Below are 14,102 nucleotides of genomic sequence, written 5' to 3'. Positions count from 1 at the left end.
TTACCAAATTGCATGTGTTTATTTAATCTTCCAAATTAATGAACAATATAGAAAATAATACAAATGAAGTAAACAAACATTGAAAATTGAGTGTGTCTGGTTCAGGACATTCTTATGGAGCAGATCTGACATATTACAGCACTGGAAGGAAAAAAAGAGACCACTTAAAATGTATGAGTTTCTTTGATTTTACCAAATCGTGAAACACCTCTGGAATATAATCAAGAGGAAAATGGATGATCACACGCCATCAAACCAAGCCGAATTGCTTGATTTCTTGCACCAGGAGTGACAAAGTTATCCAAAAGCAGTGTGTTAGACTGGTGGGGGAGAACATGACAAGATGCATGAAAACTGTGATTAAAAAACAGTTACTCCACCAAATATTCATTTCTGAAATCTTAAAACCTTATGAATATGAACTTGTTTTCTTTGCATTATATGACGTCTAAAAACTGTGCATATTTTTGTTACTTCAGCCATTTATCATTTTCTGCAAATACATGCTCTAAATGACAATATTTTTATTTAGAATTTGGAAAAAATGTTGCCCGCAGTTTATAGAATAAAATAACAATGTTCATTTCACTCATATAAATACATATAAATAGCAAAATCAGAGAAACTGATTCAGAAACTTAACTGGTCTCTTAATTTACAGAAACATATTTTTGTGTCTTTATCTGGGAGAGATACTGTCAATAGTACTAGCTTACTTTGTAGAAGAGGTAGTTAAACCGGCTGCCTATTTTATCAGGTTTATACAAGAGTTAAAAGTAGCTATGCTTGCTATATCTGCAACTGAAGTTCCTGTAACTGTTACACCAACTGAGATTTCCTACCCTCCCACTAAGCCTTCCCCGTTAAAATGAAAGGGAAACTGCCACAGCTCAGTTATTAGCTAAGTTAGGACTTTAGTCTGACTTACTTCTCGAAGCTTTCAATGGTGTAGCTGATCAGCGGTCTGTTAAGAAAGGTGCAGAATTGTTTCGGTGTTGTTAAGCCCATTCGTTCCCCACAGCCAGCGGCTGGAAGGACCACAGCGACCGGAAAATCCACCGCGCCTTGCCCCGTGTTCCCCTCATCTTGTCCGCCCGCCGAGTTCAGGAAACACCTCGGATCGCAAGGCCTGTCGGATGCGGTTGTATCGCCCTGCATATTTTCGTAGATGTGCGGTTTCAGTTTGCTATTATTCTAGTCTGCGGCGTGTAAGATGGTGTTTTATCCGCACAGCATTGTCTTGTTTTTGTGTAAATCACGGTCGAAGGTCCAGACCCGTCGTTAGCTTAGCTTAGCCAGCTTTCTCCAGCTTTATCACGGAGGAGTGCAGGCTGCAGACAGTGGAGGGGAATATACTGTAGATAGCTGGGCTGGGAGTACAGCCGTCCTTTTCACAACAGTTTTCCCTGGTGTGTAGGTAAAGTTTAAATTTCAGCATCAGCATTTTATCATACACTATTTTGAGAACAATATTGTAACACCTGCGCATTCATTTTTTCTTCTGAAACATAACAGAAGGGTATAAAAAGAATTATCCAGTTTTTTTGGAGTAACTTTCTCTACTGTCCAGAGAAAATTCAGGCTACATTCACACTACCAAGCGACTAAAAGTGACTAAAATCAGATTTTTTGCTCAATGTGGCTCAGATCTGATTTTTTTTCATGGCTTTGTGAAAATGCCAAATCTGATATTTTTTTTTTTTCAATCAAATTTGAGTCACTTCCATATGTGGTCCTAATTCTAGGGCTGGACCCGAATATTCGGGTATTCGGATATTCGTTCGTTGAGTAGGTATTCGGTTTTTAATTTTGGTATTCGGATATTCGTTTTTTTTCTACTTTCCAGAGCTCCACCTCACTCTAACCACTTCTGTTCTCGCGGGTCCCGTCAGAATATCTTGCGTGCGGGACAGAACTGAACTGTTATTGGCTGGAGCGGGAGTTTAATCCAGACGACAGTGTTGGGAGTAATGGCGTTAAAATAAACGGCGTTACTAACGCCGTTACTTTTTTCAGTAAGGAGTAATCTAACTAATTACTATGACTGTAACTATAACGCCGTTACCATTTTCGACACTCCGTTACTGCACGTTACTTTAGCAGCTGAATGAACTTTTTTTTAACTTTGCGCATACAGACAAAGAGCCCTATCATACACCCCACGCAAGGCGTGTAGCGTGGCGCTTTGCCACCCGTCAACAGTCTATTTTTAGGCCTTGCACGCGTCCTTAAAATAGCGTTGGACTTTGGAATATATTAACACCGATGGGCGTGGTGGTCTGGAAATGATGTGTGTTGAGGTAAATTTCTGGCGTGTTTCTATCTTGGCGGCGGAAAAAAGCTTAGCGCGATTGCTCACCCTGCGCTCCAAAATACTCCATACCATCACATCTTTACCACATAAAAATAAACCACACCCAGAGCCTTCAGCAATCAACTATGAAAAAATATATATACTTAAAAATCTGCACTGTAACTATAAATTATTATTAGTTATATTTATTTCTGTCAGTTATAAGGATTTATATTTATGTTTAGTACACAGACTAAATAACTGTAACTAGGCATTCTGCTGTTTAAAAATTTCAACAGATGCTTATTCTCACTCAAATGCTGGAGTTTTGAAATGGAAAATTAAAAGAGAAAATAACTTTGACTGAACATAAATTTATTTTAGTTAACTTTGCTATTATTTAACTGAATTTCACTTTTATATCTGAAAAATAAAGCACATTGTCAATCTGGCGCGTGGTGCTGCCCGTCAATTACATAAAACTTAAAACATTTGAAATACACAGAAATATAAAGCTATATGTTAGCATTCGTTTCTTATCACCAGGGCAAATTTATTAAAATATTAAATATATTAATTCATGAATTAAAATCTCGTCCAGCACTCTGAAATGTCAGGCACGCAAAGTGGTGCTTGGCGCAGCGGCGCGGCATTGCGCGCAGAATAACCTCTGTCTTCTAAAAAAAGTTTTTATAAATAAGATCTGACAAGTATACTAAAATTAATGTTATTAAACTTACTAAAGCCAACAAATGTACTGTTAATTAAAATCAGGCAAAATGCGCTGCGCCTCTCTCTCTCTCTCTCTCTCTTTCGCAGCGGGAGATGAATTCAGCGCGAGGCTATAAATAATTTACAACTCAGTTCAGTTAAATAAAAATAAGTAAGGACCTGTAAGTTAATCAAATATTGTCAAATATAAAGGATAGGTTGAGGTTTTGGTGAGCTGTTTTCATGATTTGAAACTGAAACTAACCGAAACTTTTATTATTCTGCGCAAAAAGCCTGTGATTGTTTTAAATGAGTTTTTTAATGGATTTAAATGAGTTTTTTTAACGGATTGTTGTTTTTGTCCATTCTTTTGTTTTGTTTATATATACATTTATTTCTTTGAGTGTGGTTTGGTTTGTTTAATTTTTATCCCCAGACGCGTATTTGTTTTTTCCGTTTTTTTTTTCAGTATTACATGTCTTAGTAATTTTCTTTGGTCCTGTGGAGTTTTTCGTTTCTTATTTTTTTTATTCGTTAGACTATATTTTTGTCAACATTTTGGGTTTATTTTTGTTTGTTATTTTTCTAATAATAATAGTAATTACATCATTTATTTTCTTTATTTATTCTTACGCAGCAGATAAGACGCCGTGTGCGGCAGCAGAAATTCCGGGATGAAAACACAAAGAAATCTGGGCTAAAAACACAGAAAAAATATGGGGTGAAAAACAAAAATCCGGGATAAAAACACCAAAAATCCGGGGTGAATATGTCTTAAGGGGGCCGTGATTTTCTTTTTTTTTTTTTACCTCTTTTTTTACCTCTTTTTTTAAAAACGAATATTCGAATATTCGCTTCGAATCAGTGCCGAATATCCGGAGCTCAAAAAACGCTATTCGGGCCAGCCCTACCTAATTCAGAAAAAAACAGCAAAAGCAAGCCGCCTGGCCTTTTTTCACCTCCTCGACCTGAGCATGTACTTTAGACCAGCTAACATTTGTAAATGTGACCCGTCATGATAACCTGATAACCTGTGTCAGCACTGGGTGCAACTTAAATTAACTGAATGCATTTATTAAAAAGGGTGTCTGAATGTTTGGACATATAGTGTCATATACGTAGTTACCTCTATTTAGGCTGTTTGTATTAAAAATGTTTCTAAACTGTTTTATAAATAATATATTAAACATGCTGTATATTATAATATTAGATTATAATACAACATCCACCAGCTTTCAGTAAAAGTTTTTTATATAAAATAAAATATCACAACCTGCTTAGTTCACTGCCTGTTAAAAAGTATACAGAAAAAAGTACTTTTCCTTTAGTAGACCCCATATATTACAAATCTTTTCCTGTGATCTGTTAACTATTTCCTGTGACGTGTTGAACTGCTTCACTTAAAATAATCTAAATATTTTCTCCCTTTTTGCATGAAGTATGATTTTGTTATTCAAAGCAAAGCTACATATATTAAATATAATATAGTCTAATGCTTCCCCAAAAACACCAGTGTCATGGACTTTCATTGCTTGTTTGTAATTTCAGTGTAAAAGAAGCAAACTTGTTTTTTTTTCAGTCAGCATCAGTTTAATGTTCTGAACCCTTTATTAATTATTTGTGAACTATTCTCATAATTAATTGTCCAGATTTCTGACCCAATAAAATATTTTAAGCATGTCAGATAAACTTTTTAATTAATGTTAATAATAATGAAAAATCTACTATATTATTGGATAAAACAAACGTTATTTTCACTACTATCTTGACTAAACATTTATTTGCCTTAATCCTGTTTTATTATCAGTAGTCTTCTACTAAACCTTTTCCTTTCTTTGTAATTATATAATAGTGCATTTTTATAATCGTTGTACCCATAATTACTGTTAAATAAATGAATTCTGTACAGTACAATACAGTAAAATGCCAAAAGCCCTTATTTGATGAGCTTGTGTGTGCAGTAAAAGACTGGGTAGAGAAATAACCAACAGAACATTAGATGTATTCGATTTAATACTTTAACACTAAAACAGTGGATATGAACATTGTTGTCTCGTTGGATAGTGCAATACCATGTATCAATAATGCCTGTATGAAATTAAAACATGTATATGTACGAGTAAATAAAACAGGTAAAACAATCTTAAAAAATAGAAAATATATTACATCAATATAATATACCTGATAATAGCACATTTGAAATATCATAGCAAATAGCATTTTTTTTGCAGCGCAGGTAATTACAAGTTGCAAATTTATATACTGTTTATTTACACAGACTGTATTTACACATAGCTATATCTCATTTTTCTCAAACTTGAGACATTTAACTTTAACTATCTGGCATTCATAATACTACAGCCAGTGATATGATTTCTCACAGAGAGACAGTCAGTATCAGAGTATATTTTAGACATATTCAAATACCAAAGACTGGCATGTAGTCATTGTGGTTTTGTCTTAGAAATCATGAGTAGTAATGGTGTGGCATTTTGCTGGAGGCCAGGCTAGGTCTGAAGTTTCAGTCACTTCAGGTGTAATAGCCATAGATTGTCATTCATCCTCTTCATCCTTAAAGACACTGTGACTTCCTCTCTGTTGCTCTTCATCAACTGTCCATTGTGCAGTCCTTCTTTCAGAGGTAATCCACATTCTTAATTTCAGGGCTCCAGCTCAGGCCAGTTTCCGTTTACTTTAGTTTTCCCGTGCTTCCGTTTACTCTTAGGTTTGTGGATCTGCTGCGACTGCTGAGAGATGCCCTCTGATTTGTTCCCAGATTCGTTATGCTGCCTCAAGTATCGCTTGCACTTGCAGCCAGTGACCACTGTAATCTTGTAGGTTCTGGTGCTGCCATCCAGACACTGCAGCTGGATGCGCTGGGTCCGGCTCTTGTCGTTGACGCAGCGCCAGTCTTGGTTGGAGCTGCTCCTCCGGTTCCAGGACTTCCTGCCGTGTCCACCTATCCAGTTGGGTAGCATCTGGGCTGGGAGGCACTCTCCAGCACACACTAGCTCTTTAATGGGATTGATGCTGGTGCACTGGCCGTCAGAGATGTACTTAGTGGAGCGCAACTCTCTGCAGCCCAGTGGGGCTCGATCTGAAACAAACAAAAAAGAAAACCCTTTAAGGTGATTGTTTTTTTTTTCTTTCTCAAAATGACTTTTTCTGCACCTTAAAAAACGGTTAATTAATGATACTTTTGTAAAAGCAGTGGTTTTATGTGGAACCATGACAACATATTTGAATATTTAACTGGTTCTTTGCCAGGATATGGTGGAAAACCTTTTGTATATGGTTCTGAGGCCATTTTTGTGCCTAAAAAAGACCTGAGCCAGAATCAAACCAACGTTCAAGTTTTTGTTGTGTTATCTACATTTGATTTGGTTAGTTTTGGTTTCACACTGCATTTTATCGAAACTTAAGACACTATAGAATTCTCTTGGTCAGACAAAATTTTGTTTCAGCCGTCCAGACCATGATTTCTCTGCTCCTTTTATACCTTCTATTTTGGTTCAGACCAAACTAAAAATTCCAAAGGTCTGGACCAAACATAGAGAGCCTTTAAAATGGATTTATAGCACCAGCATAGCAATGGTTGAATGTGCTACATATAGTTTCTTTGAGTTATACCATAGAGGAATCACTCCTGATTCCTTAGAAAAAATATTATAGAGAAGAACTAGAGTATTCCCATTAATGAGATATGCGAGTATGGGGACTCTGGGTCGATGAAACTAGCCCAAAAAAAATCGAAAGACCAGAGCCTCAGACAGCACAACTGGCCATGATCAAATGCTAGTGCAGGCATCTGTTAGCTGGTGTATCAAACTTTGGGTTGTGGCAATTTCCTTTGGCTACTTGGTGATGCATTGGTGGCAGCAATTCAAAAAGAGTTGCTTATCTAGTTTTTACACTTCTCAGGTGATATGTTCCTACTACATCCCTACATCTCTGGCCTAGTGGAAATGCTTTAGTGGCCCGACGGATGTCGCCTCAGCCGCTCGTATTGTTGGATTAGGCAGATGCAGCTGCTAATACTATAAGCATTGTTCTGCCTTGAGGCTACACCTCCTGACGGTGCAACCCAAGCCAAGCCCCTTTTACTGGGCAGCACACACACCTCAGCAACAATGAGCCCCCTTCTCCATGACAGGCTGCGATGAATGGAGGAGCGCAGGAGCCTTTCTTTCTACCCGCTTCAGGTAGCAGGAGTTCAAGACAAACGCGGCCCTGACCGGAGACTTCCTGAGCAACTGAGCCGCAGCTCCATTCACCCAGCCTGACAGGATTCACTCAGCGTATATTGTCTGCAGAGCCCTCTCATCTCTGCCGCTCAGCATGGGTGTGTGCCAGAGAACTGTGTAATCAGCCCATTCACTCTTATAGCAGCTCATTCAGGAAAAGGTGCCTTACTGATTGTGACAGTATGGAAGAATTCAATTTTACTAAACAACATCTTCACGATAAAATGATCTGAGAGTTCACAACACATAATTAAGGGAAGAAAAGACATGTTTTGATATTTTTTATCATAAACAGTATAAACTCACTTTTTTATAGAGGCTATAGTAGCTTATTAAGTACAGCAGAACCAATATACTCTTATTCCAGTATAGAATGAACAATGGGAATATTACTATGAACAGGGACCAAATCAAATCATGCTCCCAGTAATACATGTATATTATACATCTATATATATATATATATATATATATATATATATATATATATATATATATATATATATATATATATAAATATATCTTCAGTCGTACTTTTATAAAACCTACATTAACTAACATTCTAAAGTATATTTTTATTCATCCATTATGACTTAATTTCTTCTATCTTTCTTTCCATCGGCCCTATCTTCCCTTTGTCTGTCTGTCTCAGTTTTTTTTAACCCCTCTCTCCTCATAATCCATCTCCATTACTGTCTTCATTCATCATTTCTTGCATCATTACAACATATTCATTCATCCATCCAGAATTTCTTCCTTCTTTTCTTCCTGTCCTGTCTTTTTTTAAGTTGTACCCCCCCACTCCACTTAAAGAAACTAGCTTGCTTTGTTTTTAACACTTCATAATCCAGTTTTACATTACTTACATTACTATATTTCTTAATTTATTCTTTCTTTAATTAACCTTCTACACACAAACTTCATACCAAATTACCATCTTCATTCATCCATTCTGACTTCTGTTCTGCCTTTCTATTTTTTTTTTCCAATCACTCCTCATAATACATTTAATTGACTGTCTTCCACCATTTATCACCATTCGGGTCTTTCTGTATTTTTTTAACTTTTCAACATTCCAGTCAATATGTACTCTGAGATATCTTCTTTTTTTTACATTTACTCATCACCTTTTCTGACTAACTGGATTACTCTCATTCATCTTTCCATTTGGCCACTTTTCTTTCTTCTGTCCATCTTTCTTTTTTAATTCTGCCTTTAACCTTTTATAGTAAACTTTACATGTATTGATCTCCTTCATTCATCCACCCTTTCTGACTACCTGTATCACTTCATTTAACCTTTCTTTCATAATTTCATTTAGCCACTTTCCTTTAATCTGTCCTTCTTTCTTTTTTCATTTTGTTTTTAACTTTCTATAGTCAAACTTTACTGTTATTGATCACCTTTATTCATTTTATTTTTGCTTATGTCCTTGCATCCTTCCATTCTTTCTTTCTATGTCCTTCCCTTTTTTCTTTATTCTCTTCTGACTCTTTATCTGTCTTCTTTTATTCTGTGTACTCTCTATAATCCCCGGTTCCAGCTCACCCCTCACCCCCTGTCCCCTGTGCGCGTGCTCATCCACTCACCATCACTCCTGTGCGCTCCGGTGTTCTCCAGTCCCCTGCCTGCGCTGCGCGCGCGGTTTAGCGCAGCGGCCCCGGCTGCGGCTGCGGCAGGTTCCGGCTCAGTGCTGCGGCTGCTGTGTGCGGTGGTGTGCGCGCTGTCTGCGTTCTGCGCGCGCAGCTCCGTGTTGTGGTTGTTGAGGGACGCTGCGCTCCGCAGCAGGACGCACATTAGCAGCACGAGGCTGCAGGGCTCGGAGCGCGCGCACATGATATAAGCGCGGAGCAGCGTGTTGTGCACTGTGTCAGATGAAGCTGTCCAGATACTTTTATACCACCTCCCTCCCTCTCCTCCACCCAGACACCTCTACACCCCTCCTCCCCACCTCCCAGACACCTCTACTCCACCCCACAACCCCCTTCAACCCCGCGGCCAGACTCAGACTCCGGTCCAGGCTCAGGTGCAGCTCCACGCCCAGCCATCTCAGTCCGAACACACAGTGCGTCTGGGGGGATCCGAGTGACGTCAGTACTCCCACAAAGTGATCAGATTAGATTATTGTTATTATACTCACAGCACCTGAACTGACCCTGCCAATTATATACTGACAAATAGGGGGATCAAGTTTTCTTCAGGGTGTTAAAAGAAAACAAGTCCAGCAAGACCTCCTTCTCACTGATCTCCCACCTCTTCCCTTTTTTATACCAGTAAAGATTATAAAGAATATAAACATTATCATCAACTGAATATGTGCCAAGAACATGATGATCCAAAAATTGTCTGACTTTTAAATGGAAAATATATAATTTATATATATATATATATATATATATATATATATATATATATATATATATATATATATATATATATAGTTTATATTGTTTATTAGTACAGTGATACAGAATTGTGATCATGTACTTTTTGCCTGGTTAAATGGTACAAATCTGTACATTCTGCGGTTAGGATAGACTTTGTACTTTAGTGGGAACACATCTGACCCATTTAAAGAGAAATATTATACCTTTGAGGATACAATTACGAAAAGTGCCATTTGCTTGTTGTACACTTCCAAATTAAAAAAAGGTTTGAATCTAATAACACGTGTATTTAACTATTCAAAACATGTACTGGTCAAAGTCAGGCAGCTTTACTTATTTTTTTACAAGGTTTCTAAGCTGAAGATGGTTACAAAACTCATGTGACATTTAAAAAGCATGTTTAACCCTCTCATGCATGAATTATAATAAACTCAGTCAGGATTTTTTTTCTAAGTGTTTTTATACATCCTTAGGGATGTAAAACAAGGTTTGAAAAAAATATATATTCTATCTTTATTCGATAAAGAAATATTTATCTGTCCACTCAAGTGTACTTCATGCATTTTTTGTTGTAAAAAAAACACAAATGTAATTCAGTTATACAGTTGTAATATGGTATTCTGTTGGAATAGTGGAACTGAGGAGGATATTGTGACACAAGAAAATGTCTCTGAACCGTAGAACCTTATAGAATCTTGATTGTGACTGGTATTATCATACTGTATTCTTGTCAAGTCTCTGAACTGTTAAGTGAGCATATTCTCTTATAGTATTTTATAGCATGTATCATATTTCCTGTCAAATCATGCTTGTTGCTAATTTCTGAGACTATTTTCTATGATGGTTGCCAAAGCATACAGGGCACAAAGCTACAAGACACTGCATGCAGATGTACTTGGTTCTTCGTGTGCTGGCATTTTATACTTTCTTGAGCTGGGGCCAGTGGTTTCCAGGGGCATACTGGATATTGGGGTGCCCTTAGTTTCAACAGCCTCATCTCCTTCATCTCCGTTCCTCAGCCTCAACTCCCTCAGTAACATTTCCAGACTCACCTTCACTATCACTGCTTGACCCTACTTCTCTGCTTGCAACTGTCTGTACTGGCAGACATTCCTCAATTAAAGAAGTTGATTTACAGCAAAAACATTAAACAATATGAATTATTTTAAAAACAACACTGGAAGTAATTGACATTGCATAAAAGTTGAAAAATAGCTAATGATGCATGATGTACAATTAAGTGGACAGATGATTAATCTACAATTCCCTCAAATATAAAATCAAAATTTCGAAAATCTTTACATAATATGTCACCTTAGATGTTACTTGATGTAATTATATTTTTTTTTACCTGCGGTGATATAATTTTATAAAAGGTAGAAACAAAAATAGCCAAGGTGTTTGGTGGTTTTCCCTGTCTGCCGGCCATCTTGATTTCATTGACTTCTTTTTCCCATTACAATGACCAACCAATGGGATTTTTTTGTATAGGATGATGCAATAGCTTCCACTACAGTGGACTATATGCAGCAGTGCCCAAAATTGCAAGCATATTTAAAGAAAAAAAAAAATTAAACAGCTGTACACTGTAGTGACCTCTATGCATGAAAGGGTTAAAAGCAGGTCCACTAATTCCTTTAATTTTCTCTTAAAAGTTTTATTTTAAAGTAATGGTTGTCAGTATGTTTAAATAATTGATATTTATGACAAAAAATCAGTCCTTTTACCGGCACTCATTCCTGTTACTGGAACTCACTCCTGTTACTGGTACTCATTACTATTACTTTTTATGTTATGAGTTACAGGAATGAGTTTTTAGCATATGATTAGCAAAAACATGAAAAATAGCTAAATGGCGGCTATGCTAATAGCATGAGGACATTGAGTGCATTCTATTGATTTTCTCAAATAAACAAATAAGATCGAATAATTAATTAGGTCAATGTACAAGGCACAGTGCTTACCAATGTATTTAATAAATGTATTTTAATGTTATTTTGTGTGCACATTTATATGTAATGTCCTGGGGACAGAAATGGCCTATTATGTCCTATTTACATTAGTTTTTCTGGAACATCCCAATATCAAGCTTTTTTCTGCATACTATAAAAGTCTAAATTTCATCAAAATTTCCAGCCTTTTATCAAGAACATCTCCATTTTCATCCTGTTTTTCTAAGGAATATCTTATTTCCATAATTTTTCTGAAAAACATATCTAGGTCCATAATCTATTTTCCATTTTCCATGTAACCAATTTACATTTCCAGTTTTTTAAGGTCATCTCAGTTTCCATCCAGTTTTTTCTAAAGGTCATCTCAACTTTAAACATTTTTCATCTTGATTTCCAGTTGTTGTTTTTTTTTTTTGTTGAAGAACACCATTTCCAGCTTTTTCCCACCATCTCCACTTAAATCATTTTTCTGTAGACAGTTTCAGTTTTTCTAGGCTTTTCTTCTGGAGACCATCTCCATATATATATTCATTTATTTTCTTTTTCAGACCGTCTCAAATTTCAGCTTTGATTCAAAACAGTTTGAACTTAAAGGTTTTTGATGAACACATATATTTCTTGATTATCTTCGTTTCCACATTTTATACTCTAGCATTTGTTTTCTAAGGATCATATCAATTTCCACCTTTTCATAAAGATGATCTTTTAAAACATCTTTTTAAACATCTCAGTTTTTATTTTTATTATCTGAAATCCACTCAGTTTCCAGCTTTTTTTCACATTTGTTCCGTCTCGTTTTCTGAAGAATATTTCATATTTATTTGTCTTGAGTACATCTCAGTTTCTGCAATTTGTTTCTGAATATTGGCATTTTTATATTTTCCATAAATATTCTCCTTTTCCATCTTTTCTTCTTTCCAGAACACATGCAGCACACCACTGGTCATTTATATTTAGGACTGAATAGAGTTAAATTTGGAGTCTTAGAGTTGGCCTGAAATACAGCCTGCTTTATCATACTTATCTCCTGTGAGTAATGTGGATTGTCTGATGCTCCATAAGAAGACTAATGATTAGTCTGAGCTTGTTCTCCTGGCTGAACTACACAGACGTGAGCTCAGTTTGATTTGGGTCCTCCAGTTTTCAGGTACAGGTTTCTAAAGCACAAATCACTGTTTTTTTTTTTCTCTGCTTCAGGAAGGCACACTTTATCACCAGAATAGTGAAGCTTACATAAGGAAACATTTATGAAAGATCTATATTTCATTCTCTCTATCTGCCAATGTCTACATCCTCTCCAATATCCATTTCCAGCTTCATACCACCACTGAAGTGCAATACCTCTAGAGATGTTGTAATAAAAACTATTTATTGATTATTTGGCTGGTTAATGATCATAGGCCAAATCTTTTCATTCTAACAAAATTAAAATCAGAAAATCAGTAGTGAGTGACAAGTACTAGTGTTGTGTCCCATGACGTTTGCCATGTCCCATGGAAGCTAAAGAACACTGCAATGATTGGATATGGATGTGATTTCTACAACAGTTGCTTGTCTGTTTGTCTGGATAAGTTTAACCAGATGCCGCCGGTTACGATCATTAACAAACACTGTGCTGTCCACAGTGGGTGGTAATGCCTTCTATGATGTATTCCCAGTACACATGGCAACTGTGGACTGAGAAATGTTAAATACTATCAGAACTTACTTACCCCTCCAGTACTGAGCTGTGGAGCAGTAGAACCATGTTCTATGAAATGATGGTGCTCCTTCCTAAACTTTAAGAATGAGTGATAGAACTTTTTTCTAACCCTTAATTTTTGGAAGAAACAATGAATGAGCAGGTGTCCTAAATCTTTTGGCAGTAGTGTGCACTGAACCCAAATTTTGATATTTTTATATATTTTTAAAATTAATCTTAATTTGATCATTTTCTTTTTAACATTTATTAGCTACTTATTTCCCTTTTTTGTCATAAAAATGATCAATGCAAAAAAATAAGGCTAATTGTGATTAAAGCTATATTTATTCAAACTGGTGACTTACTGTAAATGCACATCCTATAGATTAAAAACCACTTCATCAGGGTGAATCCAAAGAAATGTATTTCCTTACAAATATACTTGAATCGAATGGGTGACATTTGCTTGTTGTAACTCTTTCAAATTAAACTTTTTTTTTGTCTTTTTCAACTCTAATAACACATATATTTAATTATTCAAAACATGCACTGCTCAAAGTCAGGCAGCTTTACTTAATTTTTTACAAGGTTTCTAAGCCAAAGATGGTTACAAAACTCACGTGATATTTAAAAAGCATGTTTAAAAGCAACTCTACTAATTCCGTTCTTGATTTTCTCTCAAGAAAATCTTTATTTTAAAGAAATGGTTGACTGCATATTCAAATAATTGATATTTATGACAAAAAAAAAATCACTTCCGTTACCGGCACTCATTCCTGTTACTGGAACTCACTCCTGTTACTGGCACTCTTTCCTGTTACTTTTTATGTTTTG

General features: G+C 36.2%; 2 protein-coding genes across 3 annotated transcripts in view; both read right to left on the bottom strand.

The window, feature by feature from the left end:
• crppa (CDP-L-ribitol pyrophosphorylase A) overlaps nucleotides 1–1,584 on the bottom strand; it is a 42,700-nt gene extending 41,116 nt beyond the window's left edge. The window contains exon 1 of one of the 2 annotated variants that reach the window (XM_015601044.3): nucleotides 929–1,584. In XM_015601044.3, the coding sequence (XP_015456530.3) occupies nucleotides 929–1,158 (230 nt within the window). In that variant the 5' untranslated portion in view covers nucleotides 1,159–1,584. The remainder of the gene's footprint in view (nucleotides 1–928) is intronic. The other variant, XM_007232336.4, reaches the window with a different exon arrangement.
• A 3,426-nt stretch (nucleotides 1,585–5,010) lies between these two features.
• sostdc1a (sclerostin domain containing 1a) lies at nucleotides 5,011–9,183 on the bottom strand. Its single transcript, XM_007232335.3, has 2 exons — nucleotides 8,838–9,183; nucleotides 5,011–6,101 (listed from the first exon to the last, which is right to left on the bottom strand). Exons 1-2 carry the CDS (start codon nucleotides 9,082–9,084, stop codon nucleotides 5,665–5,667), a joined length of 684 nt encoding a protein of 227 aa, XP_007232397.1. The 5' UTR covers nucleotides 9,085–9,183; the 3' UTR covers nucleotides 5,011–5,664.
• Between the last annotated feature and the right edge of the window lie 4,919 nt (nucleotides 9,184–14,102).

The sequence above is a fragment of the Astyanax mexicanus genome, chromosome 18 (assembly GCF_023375975.1).
Source record: "Astyanax mexicanus isolate ESR-SI-001 chromosome 18, AstMex3_surface, whole genome shotgun sequence".
NCBI lineage: Eukaryota > Metazoa > Chordata > Actinopteri > Characiformes > Acestrorhamphidae > Astyanax > Astyanax mexicanus.
This window is presented reverse-complemented; position numbering and strand designations above follow the sequence as displayed.